General features: G+C 56.9%; 1 protein-coding gene across 2 annotated transcripts; it reads left to right on the plus strand.

The window, feature by feature from the left end:
* The first annotated feature begins 10,499 nt into the window (after positions 1–10,499).
* On the plus strand, positions 10,500–25,297 carry CARD19 (caspase recruitment domain family member 19). Of its 2 annotated transcripts, XM_045578751.1 has the most exons (7): positions 10,539–10,631; positions 18,540–18,595; positions 19,354–19,491; positions 20,402–20,555; positions 23,655–23,705; positions 24,671–24,742; positions 25,063–25,297. In XM_045578751.1, the coding sequence occupies exons 1-7, from the start codon at positions 10,625–10,627 to the stop codon at positions 25,176–25,178; spliced, it is 594 nt and encodes a 197-aa protein (XP_045434707.1). In that variant the 5' UTR covers positions 10,539–10,624; the 3' UTR covers positions 25,179–25,297. The 2 variants fall into 2 exon arrangements, with proteins under 2 accessions (XP_036286064.1, XP_045434707.1); XM_036430171.2 differs by lacking the exon at positions 18,540–18,595 and having other exon boundaries at positions 10,500–10,631; positions 19,349–19,491.
* The last annotated feature ends 2,350 nt before the right edge of the window (positions 25,298–27,647 follow it).

The raw sequence follows: 27,647 nt of genomic DNA on the forward strand, positions 1-27,647 counted from the left end.
GTGCAGCTGGCCCCAGATCACAGCTTGTCCTGGGAAGAGAGAAACCCCTTCTCTTCTGTTTCCTGACCCCCCACCTCACGCGGGCTGCACACCCGCTGACCCTGCCCGCAGCACTGCCCTTGCCGGCCACAGGGCTCCCCTGCACCCCCTCTCAGTGAGAAACCGGACTGTGAAGTCAGGCTGTGAGGCAGCCCCTCGGAGCTCGGTGCCACCACAGAGCCTCAGCCCTCGCGCCTCTGCTTGTGCTGCGGGCGAGCTGGCCTCCGGGAGGCCCTTGCTGGCTGCGACGGCTCCTCCGGGTCCTCCATGGGCCTTTCCTGGCTCACCTGCAGAGAGATGGAGAGGAGGACGGAGGTGAGCTCTGGTGTCTTTCTTATGAGGACGCTAATCCTGTGGGACCAGGGCCCCACCCTAAGACCTCATCCCCTAATTACTTCTTCAGAGGCCCCCCTCCAAATGCAGCCCCGGAGAGGAGAGGTCGGGTTCGGTCGTGTGGGTTTGCGGGCACACAGACGTTCAGTCCATGACATCCAGGCTCCCTGCCGCCTCAAACGCTCAGCAGCCTCCTCTCCTGCAGGTCCGCGCGGCTCTGCCCATGGGGGGCAGGGGCAGCAGCCGCGCCAGCACCCGGATGTGAGAGGCTTGAGGCCGTCTGCCTGCGTCAGACCCCAGCAAGACACACCCAGGAGCTCGCGGCAGGCAGCAAGGGCTTGTTTTTAGGACACGGTGCGGCCCAGGGACGGGGCTGCTGCCTAAGACCTGGCTCTGAGTTTCCAGGGGCAGGCCGGCAGCCCAATGGTCAGTGCGGGGGGCGGGGGTGATCAGAGCCGCTGGCGCTGCTTTTCTGAGCTGTGATCTCGGGTCTGACCGGAACGCATTGTTCCCAGACACGCCCATGCTGACCGAGCCTCCTGGTCCAGGCTGCGGCCTGCGGGAGTGGCCCCCGGAGGGGGCGGCAGGTGCCGGTGCGGCCGTTGGAATCAAAAGGAAAGAAAGGAGAAAAGCTGCACTAAAGAAACCACGGTCTCTGGGCACACCTCCGGGTCTCTGGGAGGGAGGGAGCCTTGCCGGCCAGTCCAGCACACCAGGGCCTGGGCTGGAGGGACGCAGCTCCCTGGGTGCTGCCTGGCGGCACTGGCCACGGCAGGAGGCACTGCCAGGGAAGGCACAGCAGAGAGGACAGTGCCGCGGGGCTCTGGGCACTGGGCACTGAGCGCTGGGCGCTGGGGGCAGGGTGCTGGGCGCTGGGCACTGGGTGCTGGGCGCTGGGCATTGAGCACTGGGCACTGAACTCTGGGTGCTGGGCACTGAGCGCTGGGTCACTGGGGGCAGGGTGCTGGGTGCTGGGCACTGAGCGCTGGGCGCTGGGGGCAGGGTGCTGGGCGCTGGGCACTGGGTGCTGGGTGCTGGGCATTGAGCACTGGGCACTGAACTCTGGGTGCTGGGCACTGAGTGCTGGGTCACTGGGGGCAGGGTGCTGGGTGCTGGGCACTGGGCACTGAGCGCTGGGTGCTGGGGGCAGGGTGCTGGGCACTGGGCGCTCGGCGCTGGGCATTGAGCACTGGGCACTGGGGGCAGGGTGCTGGGCACTGAGCTCTGGGTGCTGGGCACTGAGCGCTGGGTCACTGGGGGCAGGGTGCTGGGTGCTGGGCACTGAGCGCTGGGTGCTGGGGGCAGGGTGCTGGGCGCTGGGCATTGAGTGCTGGGCACTGAGCTCTGGGTGCTGGGCAGTGGGCATTGAGCGCTGGGCACTGAGCGCTGGGTCACTGGGGGCAGGGTGCTGGGTGCTGGGTGCTGGGCACTGGGCACTGAGCGCTGGGCGCTGGGGGCAGGGTGCTGGGCATTGAGCACTGGGCACTGAACTCTGGGTGCTGGGCACTGAGTGCTGGGTCACTGGGGGCAGGGTGCTGGGTGCTGGGCATTGAGTGCTGGGCACTGAGCTCTGGGCACTGGACACTGAGTGCTGGGCATTGAGCGCTGGGTGCTGAATGCTGGGCGCTGGGCAGTGGTGGGCGCTGGGCGCTGGGCACGGGGCACCACAGTGCTCACGGCCACGAAGCTTTTATGCAGGCGCAAGGTGGCCGCAAGCCTTTCCCTGCAAGGACGTGCCCTTCTGTAGCCAAAGGACGATTGGTGTGACTGTTGGCACGAAGCCTTCTTTGTCTGAGGAGCAACATCCAGCTGTCTGAGGAGGAGCGTGAGGGGCCGGAGCGGAGAGGCGGAGGCTAAGACTCTCAGAGCTCTCTGTAGCTCCGTGCGGACCGGCCGGAGCGCTGCGCGGGGGAGATGAGAAGCTGCTGAGCCAGAGCTCAGGCCGCCCCGCTGGGAGGCGGAGAGTCTAGGGGCAGCGTGCGGCCGCTCAGGTGCCAGCTGTGGGGACAGATTGCTAATCCTGTGCGAGGAAGGTGTCTGCCAGCCGGTGTCCGGCTGCTGCCTATGGACTTTGCTGTAATGAATTGTCCTTTCTGTGTGGCCCCTGGCTTCTGCAGTAAGACTCATCCTTACACACCCTCACCTTCTCGTGGCTTCTGTCTGCCCCGCCACTGAGAACGGACGCGTGTCTGTGAGCGGAGGATAAAGGAGGAACGTGGACTAAGTGCCCACAGTGAGCAGTGGTCAGGGTTCAGGCAGGGGCCTGCAACATAGTATCCATTTCAAAGTCTAAGGCCCACCTGGTGTCCCCCCCTCTCCCCCCCCCTCCCCAAAACACACACTTACCTTGTAACATTGCTTTGTCCTGTGAAAGCATCTGGCTTCTTGGAGCTAGTCCTGCCCTCCTGTTCCCATCTTCCCTGCTCAGGGTGAGTTGCGTTTGACCTCCCTATGGCTCTCCCAGCTGTCCTGGCTGCGATGTCTTATTGCCCCGTGGCTCTCCCCCTGCTCAGGTCAGGGCTGCGTTTGATCTGCCTTATGGATGCTGTGATTGCTCAGGCCAGAGGTACCTCAGACTCGGTCTGCGGCTGTTTTAATTTCTCGGGCCAGCAATGTCTCCATCCTCCCAGGACCCCACTCCTGTCTGCCTAGTTAACCCTCCACATGAATGTTGGATGTGTTTCAAATGCAAAATGCAGGATTAGCCTGGCCACAATGGCTCAGTGGTTAACTATCGACCTATGAACCAGGAGGTCAGGGTTTGATTCCCAATCAGGGCACATGCCCAGGTTGTGGGCTCAATCCCCAATAGGAGGCAAGCAGGAGGCAGCCAATCAATGATTCTCCCTCATCATTGATGTTTCTCTCTCTCTCTCCCTCTCCTTTCCTCTCTGAAATCAATAAAAATGTATATATTTAAAACAAAACAAAACAAGACAAAAAACAAAAAAAGGAAAAACACCAAAATGCAGAATGAGAACAGCCCTGGCTGGTTTGACTTAGTGGTTAGGGCCTGTGGACCAAAGGGTCATGGGTTCGATTCCCCGTCAAGTTGCAGGTTTCCCAACCTCAGTAGGGTACATGAGGTGGCAACCAATCCGTGTGTCTCTCACATCCATGTTTCTCTCTCTCTCCCCCTCCTCCCTCCCTTCCACTCTTCCTGGAAATCAATGGGGATCATATCCTCGGGGAGGGGTTTCTAAAGTACAGTTATCCGGGCAAAGTAACCGTGTCGCTGAGGACACACACTGGATAGCTATTAGAACTGCTGGGGGTGGGCTCCCCCAGGCCCTCTGGGACGTGTGTACATTCTGGGATGGGGGGGTGAGCTCACCCAGGCCCTCTGGGACATGTGTACATGCGGGGCTGGGGGCTGGGGCTCACCCAGGCCCTCTGGGACGTGTGTACATTCTGGGATGGGGGGGTGAGCTCACCCAGGCCCTCTGGGACGTGTGTACATGCGGGGCTGGGGGTGGGCTCACCCAGGCCCTCTGGGACGTGTGTACATGCAGGGCTGGGGGTGGGGCTCACCCAGGCCCTCTGGGACGTGTGTACATGCGGGGCTGGGGGTGGGCTCCCCCAGGCCCTCTGGGACGTGTGTCCATGCGGGGCTGGAGGCGGGGCTCACCCAGGCCCTCTGGGACGTGTGTACATGCGGGGCTGGGGGTGGGCTCCCCCAGGCCCTCTGGGACGTGTGTACATGCGGGGCTGGAGGCGGGCCTCCCCCAGGCCCTCTGGGACGTGTGTACATGCGGGGCTGGGGGTGGGCTCACCCAGCCCTTTTATGAGAGATTCAGGATGTGGAAAGCAAACAAATGGAACGGAGCATCTCTGCCACACCATTCCATGTGGAACCCTTGATGTGCCTACAGCACTCAGCTGCAAAGTGAGATGAGCTGAGAGCGAAGTACAATGGTTGAGTTCTATAAACCGTCACCTAAGCAAAGAGGAATTTCCCACTTTGAGGAGATATGCATCTGTGTCCCCAACTTACTGCAGTGAGCAGTTCTTTCCTTTTTTTAAACGAACTCTTTATTGTTGCAAGTATTACTTATGTCCCCCTCTCCCCTCTGACCCCTTCTCGCCTGCCCACCCCACCCCAGGCCTCACCACCCTATTCTGTCTGTGTCCACGGCATATGCAGATATGTATCCAAGTTGTTTGGTTGATCACTTTCCACCCTGCCCTGCCTTCCCAATGAACAGATTCCTCATCTGTTCCCTGTCTCCATGTCTCTGGATCTATTTAGTTCATCAGTTTATTTTGTTCATTAGATTCCACAGGTGAGTGAGACCATGTGATACTGGTCTTTCTCTGACTGACTTATTTCGCTTAGAATAATGCTCTCCGTGTCCCTCCGTTGTCTCAAAGGGTAAGAGATCCCTCTTATTTACAGCTGCACAGTGTTCTGAGGTGTAAATGTACCACAGCTTTTTATCCACTCGTCACTGATGGGCACTCGGGCAGTTTCCAGATCTCAGCTATTGTAAACTGTGCTATATGAACATAGGGTCATACATTCTTTACAATTGGTGTTTTGGGTCTCTTAGGATATAGTCCTAGAAGTTGAATTGCTGTGTCAAATGGCAGTTCCATTTTTAATTTTTTGATGAAACGCCATACTGTATTTTTTCTCTCTCTCTCTTTCTCTCCTTCCTTCCTTCCTTCCTTCCTTCCTTCCTTCCTTCCTTCCTTCCTTCCTTCCTTCCTTCCTTCCTTCCTTCCTTCCTTCCTTCCTTCCTTCCAGTTCAGCAGCAGGGAGACTAAGTGTTTGACAAGTACTTTTTAAAATATATGTTTTTATTGATTTTAGAAAGGAATGGAGAGGGAGACAGAGATAGAAACATCAGTGATGAGAGAGAATCATTAATTGGCCACCTCCTGCACACCCCCTACTGGCAATCAAGCCAGACATGTACTATTGAGTGAAATCAAACCCAGGACTCTTTAGTCCCCAGGCCAACACTCTATCTACTGAGCCAAACTGGCTGCACCAATCTGCATTCCCACCAGCAGTGCACGAGGGTTCCCCTTTCTCCACATCCTCACCAGCATTTGTCATTTGCTGATTTGTTGGTGGTAGCCATTCTGGCAGGTGCGAGGTGGTACCTCATTGTAGTTTTGATTTGCATCTCTCTGATGATCAGTGACTCTGAGCATCTTACCTAATAAAAGGGAAACATGCAAATTAACCACCACTCCGCTATGCCACAGCCAGAGTGAGTATGTAAATTAACCTAACAAAGATGGAGGTTAATTTGTATATGCAGGTGAGGAGCAGCCAGAGGGTTGTGATGCCTGCTATGAAGGGAGGAGGGCGGCAGATGGAGCTATAGGAGTGGTGCTCTGGCCAGAAGCAAGGCCTTGCCAGCTCCTAGGCAACCAAAAAGTGGGGATGTGCTGGCTCCTGGGTGGCTGGGGAGAGGGGACGTGCCAGTGCCTGGGTGGCTGGGAGTGAAGCCAGGGAAAGGAAGGCCTATTCTTGCACGAATATCATGCAACAGGCCTCTAGTTTATATATATTATAAAAGGCTAATATGCAAAGTGTCCCCTTGGGAGTTTGACCAGGAAACCAGGATTTCAATTGGTAAGCTATGATATGCACTTACCACTAGGGGGCAGTGTGGAACAAAGAAAGGCCAGGGCTGGCAGCTGGAAGGAAGGCCCCAGTCAGCCCTGATTGCCTGCCAGGCCTAGGGACCCTACTTGTGCATCGGGCCTCTAGTTTTTTCATATGCCTCTTGGCCATCTGTATGTCCAATTTGGAGAAATGTCTATTTAGATCATTTGCTCATTTGTTAATAGGATTATTTGTCTTCCTTTTGTTAAATTGTATAAGTTCTTTGTATATTTTGGATATTAACCCTTTATCAGAGGTATCATTGCCAAATATGTTCTCCCATACAGTGGGCTCCCTTTTCATTTTGTTGAGGGTTTATTTTGCTGTGCAGAAGCTTTTTATTTGGATGTAGTCCCATTTGTTTATTTTCTCCTTAGTTTCCTTTGCCCTAGGATCCATAACTATACTGTATCCATAACTGTACTGCTATGAGAGCTGTCTGACATTTTGCTGCCTGTGGTTTCTTCTAGGATTTTTATGGTTTCATGACTTATGTTTAAGTTTTTTTTATCCATTTTGAGTTTATTCTTGTGTATGGTGTAAGTTGGTGGTCTAGTTTCATTTTTTTTTTTTTTTTGCATGTATCTGTCCAGTTATTCCCAACACCATTTATTGAAGAGACTGTCTTGACTCCATTGTATGCTCTTGCCTCCTCTGTCAGATAGTAACTGAGTGTAATGGCTTGGGTTGGTTTCTGGGGTCTCTGTTCTGGTCCATTGGTCTCCCTGTTCTTGTGCCAGAACCAGGCTGTTTTGAGTACAGTGGCTTTGTAGGATAACTTGATATCTGGTATTGCGATCCTCCAACTTTGCTCTCCTTTCTCAAGATCGCTTCAGCTTTTCGGGGTCTTTCTTAGTTCCCTATAAATTTTTGGAGTATTTGTTGTAGATCTGTGAAATATCCATTGGTAGTTTAATAGGGATTGCATTGAATCTATAGGTTACTTTGGGTAGTAAAGACATTAATGAGGTTAATTCTACCAATCCATGAACATGGTATATTTTGCCGCTTGTTTCTTCCTCTATCTCTTTTTTCAATGCCCTGTAGTTTTCTGAGTACAAGTCTTTTACCCCCTTGGTTAAGTTTATTCCTAGGTGTCTTGATTTTGTTGTTGTTGTTGCAATGGTAAATGGTCTTATTCCTATTCTTAAGGGAAACATTTTTAATAATTTTTGGACATTGAGTATGATGTTGGCTATAGGTTTGTCACATATGACCTTTATTATGTTGAGATATGATCCCTTTATTCCCACTTTTCTGAGAGTTTAATAAAAAAAATGGGAAATGCTATTTCTGCATCTATTGCTATGATCATGTGATTTTTTTAATTTTGTTTATGTGATGTATCACATTTATTGATTTGTAAATATTGCACTAGCCTTGCATCCCTGGAATAAATCCTCATGGTCATCATATGTGACCTTTTTAATATATCCGTGGGAGCCTGGCCAGCCCTTTTGCTTCTCTGCCCTTCCTCCCAGCCTCTGTGTGGTCTCCACTTTCCTTGTTTATCAGGGTTCTCTCCAGCTAGTCTTCAGTTGACTCTTCAGGATGGGTTTTTGTTTTTTGTTTTTGTATTTTAATTTTAATTTCAGTTTGTTCCTGGGAGTGCTTCTGTGTAGCATCCACTTACTCCACTGCCATTTTTAATCTGTGCAAGCAGTACTTTCCAAAACGTACCGTCGCAGAGTCCACTGTATTCCAGACTGACAAGCAAACCAGGAAAAGCAGCTGCGAGTAGCAATATCATCAATACCAGCTAACATCACAAGCCTCACCAGAGAGAAGCAGTTCTAGCCATCACATCAGGGGGGATTTCATTCAATGTTTGACCAAATATAGCAAGCTAATTTTTAAGTTGATAATTTTTATGGCCCATGATGATGCTGTAAATATCCAGTGACCCTGAGCAGAAAAAGGATTGCCCAACCCTGTTCTCGAGGGTGAAATGAACTAAATGGTAAATGCTAGGAGCCGTGACACAGGGTGACAGACGTGGGTAACCGAGTTCGGGCTGGGTCCTACTGTGTGCCAGAGGACCGCCCCCAAGGTCCCTGCCAGGACTGTGCAGGGCTTTCCGAGGAGAGCAGGCTCAGGCTGGGCCTTTGGTGGAAGCCGGGCCGGGGCACCCTCAGTATTTGGGGGCCAAGCGTTTGGGGTGTCCAGGAGATAACTGCACCCATTCTCTGGATACCCCAACTGCACAAACCTACTCCTGTTTTACAGAGGGCAGCTGAGGCATAGACATGGAGGGGGACATGTGGGTGTGGGAACCTGAGCATCTGTGCTGTCCAAGAAGTAAATACTGAGCTTGAGCCCCCAAGTCCAGCCCCAGCATCCCAAATGAGAGCACGCTAATGGGGGACAGCCAGCACGGGCAGAGAAGGAAGCAGGTATAAAACCAAATGGCTGCTGGGAGGCCCTGCTTTCCTTTCCCCACAGCTCTCCATTCTGTGGAGGGAGCCCTGTGCGTTCGCAGTCTGCGGGCCTGGGGGCTTCCTGGGGTGGGCACAGAGCTGGAAAGGCCAGGTTTGTCACAGAAAGGGAGTGGACTCTGGGGAAGGAGATATTTGTCCAAGGACACCCATTTTACAGACTGGAAACTGAGGTTCAGGCAACTTAAATGACCTACCAGTCAGGGTCACACTGATAGACTGGTGGCCCCCTTTTTCAGATGGGGGCCCCAGAGAGGGGAGTACCCCACTCAAGTCCATCTTCAGCCTCGGATGCAGGCACTGCCCTCTTTGGCTGATCCCTTTAGGGTGCTAGACATTCACCCACCTTTTGCTTCCAGTTGGTACCCCCATGACCTGACCTTCTACATGACCTTAAGTTAAGGTGACCGGATTTTAACATTGGTAAAGCAGGACACCATTGGTGGGGGTTGGGGGGGGGGTCTTGATTAAAAATTTGGTCTATATGGAGCAACAAAAATTTTCATAGAATGCAAAAATAGTATTGTAATATATTTCTTTAAATTTCAACATAAGTACAATTTACAAATATAATAAAAAATTATGTATAGTATTATTTTATTCTTTGGCACATTTCTCATTTGAGTGAAATTTTTTTAGTAGATTGCTGTCTTTTAAAAGGTCATGACATTTTTCACAAGAATTTGTTAAATTATATTTCACACATAAAATGGCTTTCAAAGTCTCAACACTTAATTTAACATAAGCCGTGTCACTTTCAAAGCCAGCACTAGACTTTTTGCCGCCACTATAAAATATAAGTAATATGAATACTGTCTGCTAAATTCAAAAAAATTATGTATTTATGAAATAAATAACTTACCTAATTATCTGAATAGCTGATTTGTATGACATCACTTGTTTAACTAGCTTACTAGCACGTAGTACACAGTACGATGTGTATCATGTGTATCATCTGAGAGACAGTTACAAAATGTTTTCATCGTTTCGAACTTTGATAAGCAGTTCTCAATAATCAGTTCTCAACAATTATTTGTTATTATTAATGTTTAACATTATGCCAAAACCGGTTTGGCTCAGTGGATAGAGCATCGGCCTGCGGACTCAAGGGTCCCGGGTTCGATTTCGGTGAAGTGCATGTACCTTGGTTGAGGGCACATCCCCAGTGGAGGGTGTGCAGGAGGCAGCTGATGGATGTTTCTCACATTGATGTTTCTAACTCTCTCCCTCCCTTCCTCTCTGTAAAAAATCAATAAATATATTAAAAAAATAAAAATATTAAAAAAATAAAGTTTAACATTATAAAATTAACAAAAATAATATAAAACTCATATCCTGGCTAAATAGCCACATGGCCGCCGAAAACCATATATTCCCTTCCCTTTCTCCCGCCATTCCCTAGCCTATCGTGCATTCTTTCCAAAAATCGAGTCTTTTTAAAAACACCACGGGACAAATTGTTAAAAATCCAGGGTCCCTCCAAAAGCGGGACGTCTGGTCACCTTACCTTAAGTCACTTCCTCTCTTAAAGCCTCAGTTTAAAAAAAAATAAAAAAAAAAAAAAAAATATATATATATATATTGGTTTAAATTGACTTTTAGAGCGAGGGAGAGAGGAGGAGGAAACATTGAGGTGAGAGTAACCTCCTGCACAGCCCTGCAGCCCTTGAGCCCAGGCTGCCAGGAGGGACCAGTGCGGAGGGAGCCCGGGAGGGTGCGCGGGCCGGGGAGCGGCGCCGGCGCGCCCAGAGGCGGCCTCGGGCTGGGGGCGTGGCTAGAGCAAGGGGCGGGGCCAAGGGCTGGAGAATCCGTGCTTGCGGGCGGGGCCCGTGAGGACGGTTCAGGGCGTGGGCGGGACGTCGCCGGGGGCTTGTAGGGGAGGGCGGGGCTTAGAGCTTTGGGCCGGACGCGGCCTAGGACGCCCTGTCAGCTGGGGGCGGGGCTAAGGCTCCGGCGGCCTCTTAGCTGGCGCTAAGGCGGGTGAGGGGCGGGGTTAGGGCCCAGGGGCGGGCCTAACGGGAATGCCGGGCCTCATGAGTGAGTTGTGCGAGTGACGTCACGACGCTGGGGCGGGGCCGTCGGGAGGGCAGGCCTCCTGGGGCGGTGGGCGGAGGTCAGCGGGGGTGAGGGCGGCCGCGGCGCGGAAGGACGGGGCTGCGGGGACAGGTCGGTGCCGCCGGGCACCGGTGCGGCCAGCATGACAGGTGAGCGCGGGCTGCGGTCGTGCCTGCAGCCCCGGGACGGGCACGCGACGCCGGTGGTCTTCCGGGCCCGCTGCCCCCGGTCGCCCTGGGGGCCGCTCCACGCCTCGCCCCAGTGACCTTGGCCGTGACGTGACCGCGAGCCTGTGACCACCTTCCCGCTCGGCGGCGCTACGGGGCCGAGGGCGTGGTCAGGCCTGGAGGGCTCGGCCGGCCAGGGCTCTCCTGGGGCGAGGCGGCGCTGGTGAGGATGCCCCCACCGGAGGGAGGTGAGCTCTGGGTCCTGCTGTGCTTCCAGGGGGCGTGGCGGGCTCCCCGGCCTGCCTCCTGGGCCGCGCTGCGCGGCGCTCCGGGCTGTGGGACCAGAGACTGGCACCCCCTGCGCTGTCCTCCTAGCAGCGCAGGGACAGGGTGAGCCTCTAGCAACTACCCTCTCCTCCCGTACCTCTGAACTGGAGCTCTCAACTCACTCGGGACCTAGCAAGCAGGGCCACACTGTTCTGTGGACCCTCCCAGGTGGAGAAGCCCCAAGGGGCCACGCAGTCCCATGCAGAGTGGTCAGGGAATGTGGGGCTCCCAGGAGTCACACCTCATCCCTGAGGGCCCATCTTCTGCCTCATGGGACAGCAGTCACCTGGGGGTGCCCAGAAGTCCCCTTCCTTTCCCCCCAGAACTCCCTGGAGCCTCAGAATGGATCCTGCACACACAGGACTTCCTGGGCTGGAACCTGGTGACTTCCTGGATGCCAAGCCCCAGTCTAGGCCGGAAGGGACCCAGCTGTCACCTGCTCCTCCCATCATTCCTCTGAACCCTGCTACTTGTGGCTGCCGTTTCTGAGCACCCAACATGCTCCTGACCCTGCAGTGGGCCCTCGCCATCGGCAGCACTGTGGGGACGTGTGGGCTGTGTCTGTGGGCTCAGATTAGGCAGAGACCAGGTGCCCGCGGCAGAACCGGGACTAGAGCCGGGTCCTCCCCTCACCCCTCTCCCGCCATCTCTGTGTGCTGGACTGGGCCCTCTCCACCCAGCCCTTCTGTCTGGGGTGGGGAACTGCGAGCACAGCCTGGAGCATCCGATGGCAGCCCGCCTGGCTGTGGCCTGTCCTCCCTGGCCCACGCCCTGTGCGCTGACCGGCCTGCCTGCTGGTCCCGCCTCCGGGAGGGTTGTGGAGTGAGTGTGGGGCCCACGGGACTGCGGTGTGCCTCGGCTGGTGCCGGTGCCGTCCGGTGGCTGTGGGGTCAGGCCCTGCCGTGTGGTATGCTAGAGAGTGAGCAATCTCAGCTCAGCTCTTTGGTGCCCAAGGCCAGGTGGGACCCTGAGACAGGAGGGAATCCGGGGAGATTCCATTCGGGAGGGGAGGCTGAAGCCCCAGCATCTGCAGTGTGTGGGGCAAGGCCTGGGGGCGGGGGCGGTGTGTGCGGCGGGGGCTGGGGCCAGGAGAGAGCAGGGGGCGGGCTCCCGCCAGGCCACTGTACAGGCGGTGTAACGGGTCTGTAGTTCTAGTGCCCGCGGGGCAGGGAGGTGGGGCTTGGCAGAGGGAGCTGGCAAAACCTGGTGGGTTTTGTACCAGAGCATTTTCCTCCTTTATCCTGTAAAACCACCTGGCGGTGTGTCAGGACCCAGACCACAGTGGTTTCCTGTTCCGGTCCTTTCCGTGCCTCCGAGGCCGCCGGTGTGGTGTGCGTGCAGTGTACAGCGGCCACAGGGAGCAGCAGAGCCTGCGGCCCCCTCCAACGCCGGGCCCTGTGCGCCCCCTCCCACGCCGGGCCCCCTCCCACGCCAGGCCCTGTGCGGCCCGTCCCACGCCGGGCCCTGTGCGCCCCCTCCCACGCCGGGCCCTGTGCGCCCCCTCCCACGCCGGGCCCTGTGCGGCCCGTCCCACGCCGGGCCCTGTGCGGCCCCTCCCACGCCGGGCCCTGTGCGCCCCCTCCCACGCCGGGCCCTGTGCGCCCCCTCCCACGCCGGGCCCTGTGCGCCCCCTCCCACGCCGGGCCCTGTGCGCCCCCTCTCACGCCGGGCCCTGTGCGCCCCCTCCCACGCCGGGCCCTGTGCGCCCCGTCCCACGCCGGGCCCTGTGCGGCCCCTCCCACGCCGGCCCCTGTGCGCCCCCTCCCACGCCGGGCCCTGTGCCGGTGGTTCCCGGGCAGCGGCCCACCTGGCTGTTGGCCCGGGGCTAGAGGAGCTGCTGCAGGCACCGGCCTTGGTGAGCGACCGGCGCCCGATCACCGGGTTCTGGTGAGTGGCTGCAGGGCAGCGCGCACAGGCACAGGCTGGGCAGGAGGCTGGGCCTGCCCTGGGGGCCGCTGAGCAGCAGACAAGACACAGCTGAGGGCACGGCTCGTTCGCAGTCACTCAATGGGCAGAGATTCTGGATGTGAGAGGTGTTGGGTCCACCTGATCCATCACTCCCTCGCTGGCTGAGTTGTCCTTGCTGTGCCTCGGTTTCCCTGGCTGACATCAGGGGAGGGTGTGCTCGCACTGCCCCAAGGACCAGACGGCCTGTCTGTAGACTGCGCACTCGGAGCCGCGGGCCTGGCGATGGAGCCGCAGGCCCTGGCGCTCTGGGGCTGGCAGGCCCCTGCAGCCTGTGCCACTCGCTCACTGCGATGGGGCTGCTGGTGTCTGTGTTCACGCAGATTTCGGGGCTGGGAGAATTTAGAAGCTAGGACTTGTTTTCTAGGGTAAAAAGACCCAGTGAAAGTGGGCACTGGGAGAGCAAGATGAGGAATGCAAATGGTCTGCTTGTCAGCCCCACAGAGGGAAATGGGGAGGAGACCCACTTGTTCCAACGTGGTAACCCCGTTTTTATTTTTATTTTTTATTTTTTAAATATATTTTTTTGGTTTTTTTACAGAGAGGAAAGGAGAGAGATAGAAAGTTAGAAACATCGATGAGAGAGTGACATTGACAAGCTGCCTCCTGCACACCTCCTACTGGGGATGTGTCTGCCACCAGGTACATGCCCTTGGCCAGAATCAACCTGGGACCCTTCAGTCCGCAGGCTGACGCTCTATCCACTGAGCCAAACCGGTTTTGGCGTGACCCCGTTTTAAAAACCTCCTTTACTGGGTATAAATTTCTTATAAGGAAATGATCGTTTTTAGTGAATAATTGATACGTTTGGACAAGTGCGTGCACATGGGACGACTGTGCGGCCCGTCACACCTCCGTCATCTCCGTCACACCGCTGGCGTGCGTGCTCCGTCCGCATCCCCCGCCGGGCACCTGCCTGCTTTAAATTCAGCATTTCCCACTGGGGTTTCTCTTAATTACTAGCTTTGTTTCAGGGCAGTTTTAGTTCATAGAAAATTGAGCAAATAGTACAGAGGCTCCGCCCCACCCACTTCAGCTCCCAGGATTGTTGACATCCTGCACCAGTCTGCATTTTTGGCGCTTGGTAAACCCATTTCATAGGTCAGTGCTAACTGTAGTCTACGTGAGGGTTCACTCCTGTGCTGCACATTCTACGAGTTTTGAACAATGCCAGCTGTCCCGTGTTCACCATTATTGTCACCGAGCAGCCCCTCTGCCCTGAAACCCTTGGCTCATCCGTCCGCCACTCCCTTCCCCTCACCTCTGGCAGCCGCCAAATTTCCCTGTCTCCGTGGCTTTGCATTTTCTGTTGGAATCGTGCAGCATGCAGTCTTTTCAATTAGTGTCTTTCACTTTTAGAAATATGCATTTGTTCCTCCTCATCTTTTCATGACTCCATAGGTATTTTATCACCAAGTTATAACCACAGTTTAAATAACCATTCACTTTTTTTTGTTATACCACTTTAACAGCATTTCAGTGGCATTATACATTCACACGTGTTGTGAAACCATCACTGCTGTCCATTTCTAGAACTTTTTTATCAAGCAGAAACTCTCTCCCCAATAAACAGTAACACCTCTTTCTTCCATGCCCGGCTCCTGAGCTTACTTTCTCTTTCTAGAGTTTGCCTGTTCCGGATATGTCACATACATGGAGTCACACATGTTTGCCCTTCGGTGTCTGACTTATTTAAACTTAGCATAATGTTCTAGTGTCCACCCATAGCAGGCACCAGCGTCTCCTTCTTTCTGAGGCCACATTCTGTCTACTCATTCCTCCATTAGCTGTTGCACCTTTTGGCTATTGTGAATAATGCTACTCTGAACATGGATGTTTATTCAAGTAGCTGTTTGAGTAATTATCTTTTTCCTTTTTATTCATTTGTTGATTTTAGAGAGAGAAAGTGAGGGGGAAAGAGAGAGAGAGACATCAATTGGTGGTTCTACTTTTTTATGTAATCATTGGTTGACTCTTGTGTGCCTGATTTGGTGTATCGCAATGGCACTCTACCAACTGAGCTGCCTGGCCAGGGCTAAATTCTTTTAGTATATACCTAGAAGTGGGATTGCTCAATTATATGACAATTCTGTGTTTAGCTTTTTGAGGAGCTATCATACTCTTTTCCCACAGTGGCTGCCCCATTTTACATGCCCACCAGCAATGCATGAGAATTCCAATTTTTATATCTTCATTCTCCACGTGTATATATCACACTGAATTCAGCAGCACATTAAAGGAGAATGCAAGGATAGTCACCCTAATAATATGAACTGATATCTCATTGTGGTTTGATTTGCATTTCTCTAATGACTAATGATAGAGCAACTTTTCATGTGATAAGTACCCACTTGTAGATATATCTTTGGAGAAATTCCTATTCGAATACTATGCCTATTTTTTAATTGTATTGTTTATGTTTTTGTTGTCGTTGGGTTTTAGAAGTTCTTTATATGTTCTGAATATCATTCCCTTATTAGATATATGCTTTACAGATATTTTCTTCCGATTCTGTGGGTTATCTTTTTCACTCTGTTTTTTTCCACTCAAAATACTATTTATTTCTGGACTCTTTATTCTAGTCCATTGGTCTATATGTCTGTCTTTATGCCACCAGCACGCTGTTTTGATTCTTGTAGCTTTTAAGTTTTGAAATTAGGAAGTGTGAGTCCTCCGACTTTGTTATTTTTCAGTATTGTTTTTGATATGAAGGTTTCTTTATATATGAATTCTAGGATGCTTTTTCTGTTTCTGCAAAAATCATCATTGGGATTTAGATTGGGATTATATTGAATTTGCAGATCACTTTGGGTAGTGTCGTCATCTTCACAATATTAAGTCTTCTAATCTATGAACATGGGATATCTTTTCATTTATTTATGTCTTATTTCACTTCATTCAGCAATTCTTTTTGTAATTTTCAGTGTACCAGTCTTTCACCTCATTGGTTAAACTTATTCCTTAGTATTCTATTCTTATTTATACTACTATAAATTGAATTGTGTTATTTTTTACTTTTCACTATTAGTGTATAAAAAAGCTCAACTGGTTTGTGTGTGTTGATTTTATATCTTGCACCTTTGCTGTGAATATATTAGTTCTAAGAGGTGTCTTTTTAAAAAACATTGGCGTTTTCTATATATAAGATCATGTCATCTGCAAACAGAGATAATTTTACTTCTTCCTTTCCAAATGAATGCTTCCCCCCCCCACTTTTCTTGCCTAATTTCTCTGATGAGGACTTCTAGTACTATGTTGAATAAAAAATAGTGAGAGTGGGTATCCTTGTCTTATTTCTTATCTTAGAGGAAAAGCTTTAGTCTTTCATCATGCTCTAGACTTTTCCTATATGACCTTTATTATGTTGAGAAACTTCTTCTATTTCTAATGTATTGTGTGTTTTTTTAAATCAAGAAAGTGTATTAAATTTTGTCAAATTGTTTTTTGCATCACTTGAGATGATCTTTGGTTTTTCTTCTATTAATGTGATCTATTATAGTAATGGTTTTCATATGTTGAACCATCCTTGCATTCTTGGAATAAAATTTTTTTTCAAATACATATATTTTTATTGATTTCAGAGAGAACAGGAGAGGGAGAGAGAGATAGGAACATCAATGACGAGAGAGAATCATTGATTGGCTGCCCCCTGCACACCACCTCCTGGGGATCGACCTTCTGGTTCATAGGTTGATGCTCAACCACCGAGCCATGCCACTGTGCCTGGAATAAATTCTTTTAACATGCTGCTGAATTAAATTGGCTAGTATTTTGCTGAGGCTTTTACATCAGCATTCATAAGCAATATTAGTCTGTAGCTTCCTTGTAGTGTCTTTGTCTGGCTTTGGTATCAGAGTAAAGCTGGATGGACTTTGCTACCAAAGCCAGAGTGGAGTGATCCTTCCTCTCCAGTTGTTTGGGAGTTTGAGAGGGATTGGTGCTAGTTCTTTAAATGTTGGTGGAATTCACCAGTGAAGCTGTCTGCTCCTGGGCTTTTACTTGCTGGAACAATTTTGATTACTGATTTAGTCTCCTTACCTGTTACACATCTATTCAGACTTTCTGTTTTTTCATGAGTTAGCTTTGGTAGAGTGTGTGTTTTTAGGAATTCGTTCATTTTATCTAGGTTGTCCAATTTGTTGTCATCCAGATGTTTATAGTGCTCTATTATAAGCTGTCCCCCCGCCCCACCTCCTGTAAAATTGGTAGTAAATTCTGCTGTTAGTAATTTGAGTCTTTTTGTTGTTGTTGTTAGTTTGGCTAAAGGTATATCAATTTTGTTGATTTTTTTTACTATTTTTTTCTCTATTTAATTTATCCTCACTAATATTTTTAAAATATTTTTTAATTGATTTCAGAGAGAGGAAGGGAGAGGGAGAAAGAGAAAGAAACATCACAAGAGAAAATAATTTACATGTATCAGCTGCCTCCTGCACTATTTGGGGATTGAGTACAAAACCAGGCATCCGCCTTGACTGGAATCGAACTGTGATCTCCTGGCTCATAGGTCGACTGAGCTGCACCGGCTGGCTGCACCCTAATCTTCATTATTTCCTTCCTCCTGCCTCTCTGGGTTTAGCTTGCTCTTTATTTTTTATTTATTTTTATTTTTTAAGTTTCCTGAAGCTTTAGGTTAGGCAGTTAAGATATTTCTTCTATAAACTCCCCTCTCAGCACTGCTTTCACTGCATCCCTTAAGTTTTGATAAGCTGTGGGGGGGTTTTCATTTGTTTCAAGGTATTTTCTAATTTCCCTTGAGACTTTGATTTGTTGGTTATTTTATTTTCACATACTTGTGAATTTTTCAGTGTCCCTTCTGTTATTGATTTCTAGCTTTATTCCCTGTGATCAGAAAGATCCTTTGTATAATTTCAATATTTTTAAATCAATTAAGACTTGTTTTGTGGCCAAACTTGTTTTGACGTCTACCTTGGAGAATGTGCATGTGCACTTGAGGAGAACATATATTCTGTGGTTGTGTGTTGGAGTGCCGTTTGTGTGTGCAAGGACTTTCTGCCTGGGCGGTTTTGCTCAGTAGTCAGAGCAGAAGGGTCGTGGGTTCGGTGAGGGCACATAGTTCGGTTGCAGGTTCTCCAGCCCCGGAGACAACCAATCCATGTGTCTCTCTCATGTCTACGCCCCCCACCCCCGACCTCCCCCCGCCTTTCATAGAAATCAATGGGAAAAATATCCTTGGGTGATGATTAAAAAAAAAAAAGGAAAAATTCCAGGGTTTCAGGAACTGTGTGCCAGGAAGCGGGACAAAGACCAAATATACATTTCTTATAAATCATAACATTACAGATCCACTTTGCCAGTCTCTGCTTTGATTGGACAATTTAATATTTAGATGTAAAGCAATTACTGATGTAAATAACTGCTTCTGCCTCGGCTATTTCTTTTCTGTGTGTCTTGTAGCTCTTTTGTCCTTCAACGGCTGCCATCTTTGTGTCTAGTTGGCTTTTGTAGTAACAATACAGTGTGGCTATTTTCTTTGTGGTTACCATGAGATCATACATACCCTCCTAAACTTACAACCATCTGATTTGAATTGGTATCAACTTCACTCCAATCACATACAAAAACTCTCCTGTCCAGCTCTGCCCGCCCCCAGCCCGTGCCGAGCAGGGAACGGGACCAGCTGGCACAGGCCGGTAAGTGAGGTGGTGCGTCTGTCCAGGCAGCTGGCGCTCGGGGACTCAGCATCCTCCCTGGGAGACCCTGTGCCCCCCGCCAGCCTGTGCCCCACCTTCGTCTTTAAAGGCTGTCATTGAGAATGTTTCTTTTTTTTTTTTTTAATTATTATCTGTGTACATATTTTAACATTGCCCCCCCCCTTCCCGAGAAGAATGTTCTTGATGGAGAGAAGGTGCAGCAGAGATGTTTGCATGGTGATTCTGGAAGAAGAGACAAAAGCAGCAGCCTTCCCTGGCACCGGGGCAGCACGCGGCCCCCGCAGCAGGCTGGGGCGATGCCGTCTTCCTGTGACTTGGGGTCCTGTGGCCCTGCCACCGCCCCGAGCCTGCGCTCTGCCCGGCACATGGAGCTGTGAGCGGTGGGTCGGGCCTCGCCCAGGCTGCCCGAGCCCTTCCCAGGCCTGGCTTTCTCTGGCGGGCTTGGTGGGGGCCAGGGAGCAGCAGGATCTTAGCCCTGAGTTTGTTTTCCGAGAAGAGAGGGCAGAGGCTCCGTCCCGCACTCCGGACAGCCCTCACTGCCCATGGCGAGCAGGACAGGGAAGGCTGGCTGTCCTGAGGCCATGCAGCCGGGAGTCAGACCGGGAGTCAGCGTGGTCCCGGTGCTTACCGCGGCATGCCTCCCTGGCCGGGGCCGGCTGGGGGTTCGCACTGAGGCTGCACTCGGTGGTGGGCCCACTGGCTGAGGCCCTGCCTGCTCTCTGCCTGCTTCAGAGCAGACCTACTGTGACCGGCTGGTGCAGGACACGCCTTTCCTGCTGGGCCCCGGGCGCCTGAGCGAGCAGCAGGTGGACAGGATCATCCTGCAGCTGAACCGCTACTGCCCCCAGATCCTCAGCAACAAGGATGCGGAAAAGGTGAGGGGCGGGCCGGCCTCTTTGGGGTGACCTTGGACCCGGGGCTGGAAGTGACACAGGAGACATGTGACAACACGCCGCCACGTGACATCCCTGGGAGCGGGGACGGTCGGACGGGAAGCCTGTTAGATGTCCCCTGGCCCAGCTGTCCGTGGACACCGGTGAGAGTGGGTGATCTTGCCCGCTATCTCTGCTTCTCTGCTCCCGCGTGGGGCTGGGTGGTGCCAGGGACCAGCCAGGGCTTTGGGGTGCAGAGCCGCCGCCCGCAGGCACAGGGGCCTCTCCTGGCAGGGACTGGCCTGGCTGCTTCCTCCAGTCGGGGAAGTAGCACAGGACGTGAAAACGGAGGAGCCCACTTTTGCGTTGTGCTGCTGAAATGAAAACTCTGATGCACATTCACTGTAAAACCGTCTGAACAGTTTCCCATGTCTGTACAGGAAAAGGGACACTCAGGCCTGCACTTACCTCCCCATTGTGTCCATGTAGAAAGGTGTTTCGCCACTAGGTGGCAGCACCAGGCCACCGCCTCCCGCTCCTGGAGGTCACTGCCACGTCCCTGCCCACTGGCCTTCAGACGCACACATTTCTCCATCATACACATCAGACGAGCCGATTCTTTTCTCCTTACGCCTTTTTAAAGGCTCGCATCGGATTCCTGTAGACGACAAACCGCTGAAGTTGTGCTGTCACCACAGCCCTGCAGGGGGCTCCGCACTCCCTTTTCATCAGGAGCACGGGGTTTCCACACAGCTCCTGTCCCTGCCGCCTTCCGTGGTGGCTGGCCTCCCGGCCCGGGAGTGCGGGGAGCAGCGTGCTGTGATGGGGGGTGTTCGGAGGCACCTCCCAGGAGAGAGGGGAGCCAGCGGGGAGGGTGGGCACAGCCCGGTGACCACCCTCTGCCCTCTGCCAGTTCCGGAACCCCAGGGCGTCCCTGCGCGTCCGGCTCTGTGACCTGCTGGGCCACCTGCAGCGGAGCAGCGAGCGGGACTGCCAGGAGTTCTACCGCGCCCTCTACATCCACGCGCAGCCCCTGCACGGCAGCCTGCCCAGCCGGCACAGCAGGCGTGAGTGCACCGCCGGCCTCGCCAGGCCCTCCCACCATCTCCTCCCTGGTCCCAGGCCCTCCCGCCACCTCCTACATGGTCCCAGGCCCTCTCACCCCATCTCCTCTCTGGTCCCAGGCCCTCCCGCCACCTCCTACGTGGTCCCAGGCCCTCCCGCCACCTCCTACGTGGTCCCAGGCCCTCCCACCCACCTCCTCCGTGGTCCCAGGCCCTCCCGCCCACCTCCTCCGTGGTCCCAGGCCCTCCCGCCCACCTCCTCCCTGGTCCCAGCCCTCCTGCCCCATCTCCTACCTGGTCCCAGCCCTCCCGCCCACCTCCTCCCTGGTCCCAGCCCTCCCGCCCACCTCCTCCCTGGTCCCAGCCCTCCTGCCCCATCTCCTACCTGGTCCCAGGACCTCCCGCCCACCTCCTCCCTGGTCCCAGCCCTCCCGCCCACCTCCTCCCTCCCGCCTATCTCCTCCCTGGTCCCAGCCCTCTCACCATCTCCTCTCTGGTCCCAGGTCCTCCCGCCCATCTCCTCCCTGGTCCCAGCCCTCTCACCATCTCCTCCCTGGTCCCAGCCCTCCCGCCCATCTCCTCCCTGGTCCCAGCCCTCCCGCCACCTCCTCCCTGGTCCCAGGCCCTCCCGTCCCATCTCCTCTCTGGTCCCAGCCCTCCCGCCCACCTCCTCCCTGGTCCCAGCCCTCCTGCCCCATCTCCTCCTGGTCCCAGGCCCTCCCGCCCACCTCCTCCCTGGTCCCCGCCCTCCCGCCCACCTCCTCCCTGGTCCCAGCCCTCCTGCCCCATCTCCTACCTGGTCCCAGGACCTCCCGCCCACCTCCTCCCTGGTCCCAGCCCTCCCGCCCACCTCCTCCCTGGTCCCAGCCCTCCCGCCTATCTCCTCCCTGGTCCCAGCCCTCTCACCATCTCCTCTCTGGTCCCAGGTCCTCCCGCCCATCTCCTCCCTGGTCCCAGCCCTCTCACCATCTCCTCCCTGGTCCCAGCCCTCCCGCCCATCTCCTCCCTGGTCCCAGCCCTCCTGCCACCTCCTCCCTGGTCCCAGGCCCTCGCGCCCCATCTCCTCTCTGGTCCCAGCCCTCCCGCCCACCTCCTCCCTGGTCCCAGCCCTCCTGCCCCATCTCCTCCTGGTCCCAGGCCCTCCCGCCCATCTCCTCCTGGTCCCAGGCCCTCCCGCCCCATCTCCTCCTGGTCCCAGGCCCTCCCGCCCACCTCCTCCCTGGTCCCAGGCCCTCCCGCCCACCTCCTCCCTGGTCCCAGGCCTCCCGCCCATCTCCTCCTGGTCCCAGCCCTCCTGCCCCATCTCCTCTCTGGTCCCAGCCCTCCTGCCCCATCTTCTCTCTGGTCCCAGCCCTCCTGCCCCATCTCCTCCTGGTCCCAGGCCCTCCCGCCCATCTCCTCCTGGTCCCAGCCCTCCCGCCCATCTCCTCCTGGTCCCAGCCCTCCTGCCCCATCTCCTCCCTGGTCCCAGGCCCTCCCGCCCACCTCCTCCTGGTCCCAGCCCTCCCGCCCACCTCCTCCCTGGTCCCAGCCCTCCTGCCCCATCTCCTACCTGGTCCCAGGACCTCCCGCCCACCTCCTCCCTGGTCCCAGCCCTCCCGCCTATCTCCTCCCTGGTCCCAGCCCTCTCACCATCTCCTCTCTGGTCCCAGGTCCTCCCGCCCACCTCCTCCTGGTCCCAGCCCTCCCGCCCCCCTCCTCCCTGGTCCCAGCCCTCCTGCCCCATCTCCTACCTGGTCCCAGGACCTCCCGCCCATCTCCTCTCTGGTCCCAGCCCTCCTGCCCCATCTTCTCTCTGGTCCCGGGCCCTCCCGCCCATCTCCTCCCTGGTCCCAGCCCTCCTGCCCCATCTCCTCCTGGTCCCAGGCCCTCCCGCCCATCTCCTCCCTGGTCCCAGCCCTCCTGCCCCATCTCCTCCCTGGTCCCAGCCCTCCCACCATCTCCTCCTGGTCCCAGGCCCTCCCGCCCATCTCCTCCTGGTCCCAGCCCTCCCGCCCATCTCCTCCTGGTCCCAGGCCCTCCCGCCCACCTCCTCCTGGTCCCAGGCCCTCCCGCCCATCTCCTCCTGGTCCCAGCCCTCCTGCCCCATCTCCTCCTGGTCCCAGGCCCTCCCGCCCCATCTCCTCCCTGGTCCCAGCCCTCCCGCCCACCTCCTCCCTGGTCCCAGGCCCTCCCGCCCATCTCCTCCCTGGTCCCAGGCCCTCCCGCCCATCTCCTCCTGGTCCCAGGCCCTCCCGCCCATCTCCTCCTGGTCCCAGCCCTCCCGCCCATCTCCTCCTGGTCCCAGCCCTCCTGCCCCATCTCCTCCTGGTCCCAGCCCTCCCGCCCCATCTCCTCCTGGTCCCAGGCCCTCCCGCCCCATCTCCTCCTGGTCCCAGGCCCTCCCACCCCATCTCCTCTCTGGTCCCAGGCGGAGGGAGGGTGAAAGCCACACAGATGTCCGTCTTCCTGTTTCTGCCTCTGTCTCTTTCTTTTGTGCCAGTTTTTACACAAAAGGCAGCACCTGCCTCCTCCACCTGTAACCCTGTGGGCACCCTCCCCTTTCTGCGGGAGCTGGCCGGTGCCGCTGGGTCCCTGTGGCTGGCGGACGCCGCCCAGGCCTGAGGCCTCCGCACCAGGCCCAGGAGGAGGGGCCACTGTCCGTGCTTTGGAGTCAGAGGCCCAGGAATGGGGTGGCGTCTGCCCACGGCGGGCCCACAGCACCCACAGTGCCACACGCCAGCCGTGGCACCCCCCGGCCCCGCGGCCCGGCTCACGGGTGCCCTCAGGGTGTCTGGCAGGTGGCCACTTGGGGCGGCCCGGGAGAAAGCACCTGCTGGTGTGGGCATCGTCAGACCTTTGACAGGCTCCTCAAGGTCACGGGGAACAGTGACCCCCTTCACAACCCCCAGAACCCCAGAAATGGACAGGAGACCCCCAGCTATGCAGGGTCCCTTCCCGGCTCCGACTCCACCAAACAGGCCGAAGTCCAGTAGCAGCACACTTGGTCCGGCTGTGGGCCCGGGGCCGGGGGCGAGGGACCTCGGCAGCCCCTCGGCCTCCTGTGGCAGCAACTCCTTTCCTCTCTGCCCCACCAACCGCGCCCTCTGCTTCCGTTCCCAGAGAACTCCGACCTGGACTTGGACACCGCCAGCCACACACTCAGCGACAGGGGTAACCGCCCCCTCCCCAGGGCTCCCCCCCCCCCGGCCTCCCCCATCGGGGCTCCCCCCACGGGCTCCCTACACTGGGCTCCCCCCCCCCGGCCTCCCCCATCGGGGCTCCCCCCACCGGGCTCCCTACACTGGGCTCCCCCCCGGCCTCCCCCATTGGGGCTCCCCCCACCGGGCTCCCTACACTGGGCTCCCCCCACGGGCTCCCCCATCGGGGCTCCCCCCTCGGGCTCCCTACACTGGGCTCCCCCCTGGCCTCCCCCATCGGGGCTCCCCCCACGGGCTCCCCCATCGGGGCTCCCCCCACGGGCTCCCTACACTGGGCTCCCCCCTGGCCTCCCCCATCGGGGCTCCCCCCACTGGGCTCCCCCCACGGGCTCCCCCATCGGGGCTCCCCCCACGGGCTCCCTACACTGGGCTCCCCCCACAGGCTCCCTACACTGGGCTCCCCCACTGGGCTCCCTCCACCGGGGCTCCCCCCACGGGCTCCCCCATCGGGGCTCCCCCCACGGGCTCCCTACACTGGGCTCCCCCCCCCGGCCTCCCCCATCGGGGCTCCCCCCCGGCCTCCCCCACCGGGGCTCCCCCCACGGGCTCCCCCCTGGCCTCCCCCATCAGGGCTCCCCCCACGGGCTCCCCCATCGGGGCTCCCCCCCGGCCTCCCCCCCCGGGGCCCCCCCCACGGTTTCCCCCCTGGCCTCCCCCATCAGGGCTCCCCCCACGGGCTCCCTACACTGGGCTCCCCCCCCCCGGCCTCCCCCATCGGGGCTCCCCCCCGGCCTCCCCCACCGGGGCTCCCCCCACGGGCTCCCCCATCGGGGCTCTCCCCACGGGCTCCCTACACTGGGCTCCCCCCACCGGGCCCCCTCCCCAGGGCTCCCCCACCGGGCTCCCTCCACCGGGGCTCCCCTCCGTGGTGGGCTGCCCGTCTTAGAGGTGCGAGAGCCGCTCCCCTTGCTCCCCCAGGACCCATGGCCTTCCTGGCCTGCCTCGGCCTGGCCGCCGGGCTGGCCCTCCTCGTCTACTGCTGCCCTCCAGGTGGGTGCCCTCCAGGTGGGTGCCCTCCAGGTGGGTGCCACTCAGCCTGCAGGGGGATGAATGGCCCTCGGTGACCCCTCCAGGGTCAGAGAATGGGGCCCCTTTGGGAGGAGGGGTGCATGAAGCAGGGTCAGGGGTCGGAAAGCCCTGTCTGCATGGGGCCCGGGGTCCCCTTCAGTGTCATGGCCGTGACGGTGGGCAGAGGCCCCCGGGCGTCCCCGCCGCCGCCTGTGGCATTGGAGATTGCCGGCCTCTCGGCGCTGCGCCCAGCACCCGGGCGGCTGGCAGTGCCGAGAGCCCTGAGACGCCGTGTGCTCCAGACCCCAAGGTGCCGCCCGCGGCCCGGCGCGTCCTGGGCTTCTCGCCGCTCATCATGGACAGACACGTCAGCCGCTTCCTGCTGGCCTTCCTGGCGGCCGAGCAGGGCGGCCTCTGACGACCAGCCCTCCGCCCGCCGGCCTCCCTCTCCTGAAGGCCGCACCCGCTCTCCGGTCCCTGCGAAGGCACCTCCTCCGGCCAGGGAGTGATTAAACGTGGGGGTCCCCTTCCTTCTCAGGAGTGCTTCTGGGTGATCCTGACTGAGGCCCTGCGCAGCCCCCCCCCCCCCCTCCCGCTGCTCCCTGAGCTCCACGCCCACACCCACGCCTCTCCCCGCGGCCTGCACCGCCCCAGCCCAGGCTGGGAGCACTCCCCGCCGCCTGGGCCCCAGCCTGTGCCATCGGCGCGGAGCGAGGCCGAGGTGGAGGCTGAGCCACATTTTTGCGCGCCCCCCCCCGCCCTCCCCGTCCCCAGGAGACCCGCTGCCTTCCAGGGCCTGCTGGCCCCACAGGCACCGAGGCACAGCGCCCTTCATCCCCACCCACACGGGAGGGGACGGAGGTAGCAGTGGCTCGGAGCCTGGAAACCCACCACGTCTTGTCCGGGTCCCAGGAGAAAGAGAATCCAGACAGCCCAAGGAACGTTCTAGAAGTTTTAGAGATGAAAACCACCATTGTGCTCCCCAGGTCCTGAGCCCTGGCTCCTTAAGCCCGGGATCAGCTGCTGCGGTTTGGCCCTGCTGTTCCTCTTCCTCCTCAGTGTGTGGCCCCTGCCCAGGTGCAGCCGCGCCCCCTCCTGCCTCTTACCCCCCCCCCCCCTACCCGACCCCCCTCCCCCCTCCTCCAGTCACGCTGAGGGAGCAGCGCACGCTGAGGGGGAGCAGCGGGGGTCGGAGCCAAGCACCACACCGAAGCCAAGGGTGGGGCTCCAGTGCCCTCCCAGGCGTGCAGGGCACAGACACAGGCAGTCACACATGCAGGCCACACGCAAACACATGCACAGCTCTTCTGTACACGTGTGCACGCATGGAGAGCAGCCTTGGCCTTGGCCTGGCCTGATGGGTCCTCCTGAAATTGTCTCCCTCTTGCCCCCCGCCCCCCAATTGGGGAAACAGAAGCATATTTGTCAACTCAGGAATCGTGAGTTTGTGTTTTCCACGGATGTTTCCGGAGGCACGAGGCACAGAGGAACCGGCTCCAGGACACGCGTCTGCCCTCAGGAAGTGGTGCAGGGCCTCTCCGTGCCAGGCGGCAGGACAGCGGCCGGCCACTCGCTCCACCCCTCGGGGCTGCAGAACGGGCACCTGCACGTGGGCACCTCGGCACCCTGGGCAGCACTGCCCGGCCACTGTCCCTGCGTGTCCCTCCCGTGGCCCAGGCAGGCTTCTGTGGCAGCGGGAGCAGTTATGGCCCCAGAGGGCAGGTGGGCGAGGGGACGCCTCTGGGCCTGGCTCAGGTCAGGGTGAAGGCCGCAGTGAGCCTGCCGCCCCTCCCCAGTGGGAAATGTGTGGCGCTCCAGCCCCAAGTGAGCCGTCTCCCATGGCCCCAGAGGCCCAGGGCGAGCCGGGACTAGTGCCTGTCCGCTTCCGGGTGAGCTGGGCTGGGCTGCGCAGGCCAGCAGACCCCTGCGCTCAGCCTGGCACAGCCTGTCCACCTGCAGCTGCTCCCACCATGGCCCGGCAAGGTCCTGGCTCCTGAGTGAAGGTCTGTGGGCAGAAGGGGGCGTGTCCATGCTTTCCTGTGCCCTGAGACACAGCTGGGGAAGGAGACGGGCAGACAGCTGGGGAAGGTGACGGACAGCTGGGGATGGTGACAGCTGGGGATGGTGACGGGCAGACAGCTGGGGAAGGTGACAGACAGCTGGGGATGGTGACGGGCAGACAGTTGGGGAAGGTGACAGACAGCTGGGGAAGGTGACAGACAGCTGGGGAATGATGACAGACAGCTGGGGAAGGTGACAGACAGCTGGGGAAGGTGACAGACAGCTGGGGATGGTGACAGACAGCTGGGGAAGGTGACAGACAGCTGGGGATGGTGACAGACAGCTGGGGATGGTGACGGGCAGACAGTTGGGGAAGGTGACAGACAGCTGGGGAATGATGACAGACAGCTGGGGAAGGTGACAGACAGCTGGGGATGGTGACAGACAGCTGGGGATGGTGACGGGCAGACAGTTGGGGAAGGTGACAGACAGCTGGGGAATGATGACAGACAGCTGGGGAAGGTGACAGACAGCTGGGGATGGTGACAGACAGCTGGGGATGGTGACGGGCAGACAGTTGGGGAAGGTGACAGACAGCTGGGGAATGATGACAGCTGGGGAAGGTGACAGACAGCTGGGGAAGGTGACAGACAGCTGGGGAATGATGACGGGCAGACAGCTGGGGAAGGTGACAGACAGCTGGGGAAGGTGACGGGCGGACAGCTGGGGAAGGTGAGGGGCGGACAGCTGGGGATGGTGACGGGCAGACAGCTGGGGAAGGTGACAGACAGCTGGGGAAGGTGACAGACAGCTGGGGAAGGTGACAGACAGCTGGGGAAGGAGACGGGCAGACAGCTGGGGAAGGTGACAGACAGCTGGGGAAGGT

The sequence above is a fragment of the Pipistrellus kuhlii genome, unplaced genomic scaffold (genome assembly GCF_014108245.1).
Source record: "Pipistrellus kuhlii isolate mPipKuh1 unplaced genomic scaffold, mPipKuh1.p scaffold_m20_p_102, whole genome shotgun sequence".
Lineage (NCBI taxonomy): Eukaryota > Metazoa > Chordata > Mammalia > Chiroptera > Vespertilionidae > Pipistrellus > Pipistrellus kuhlii.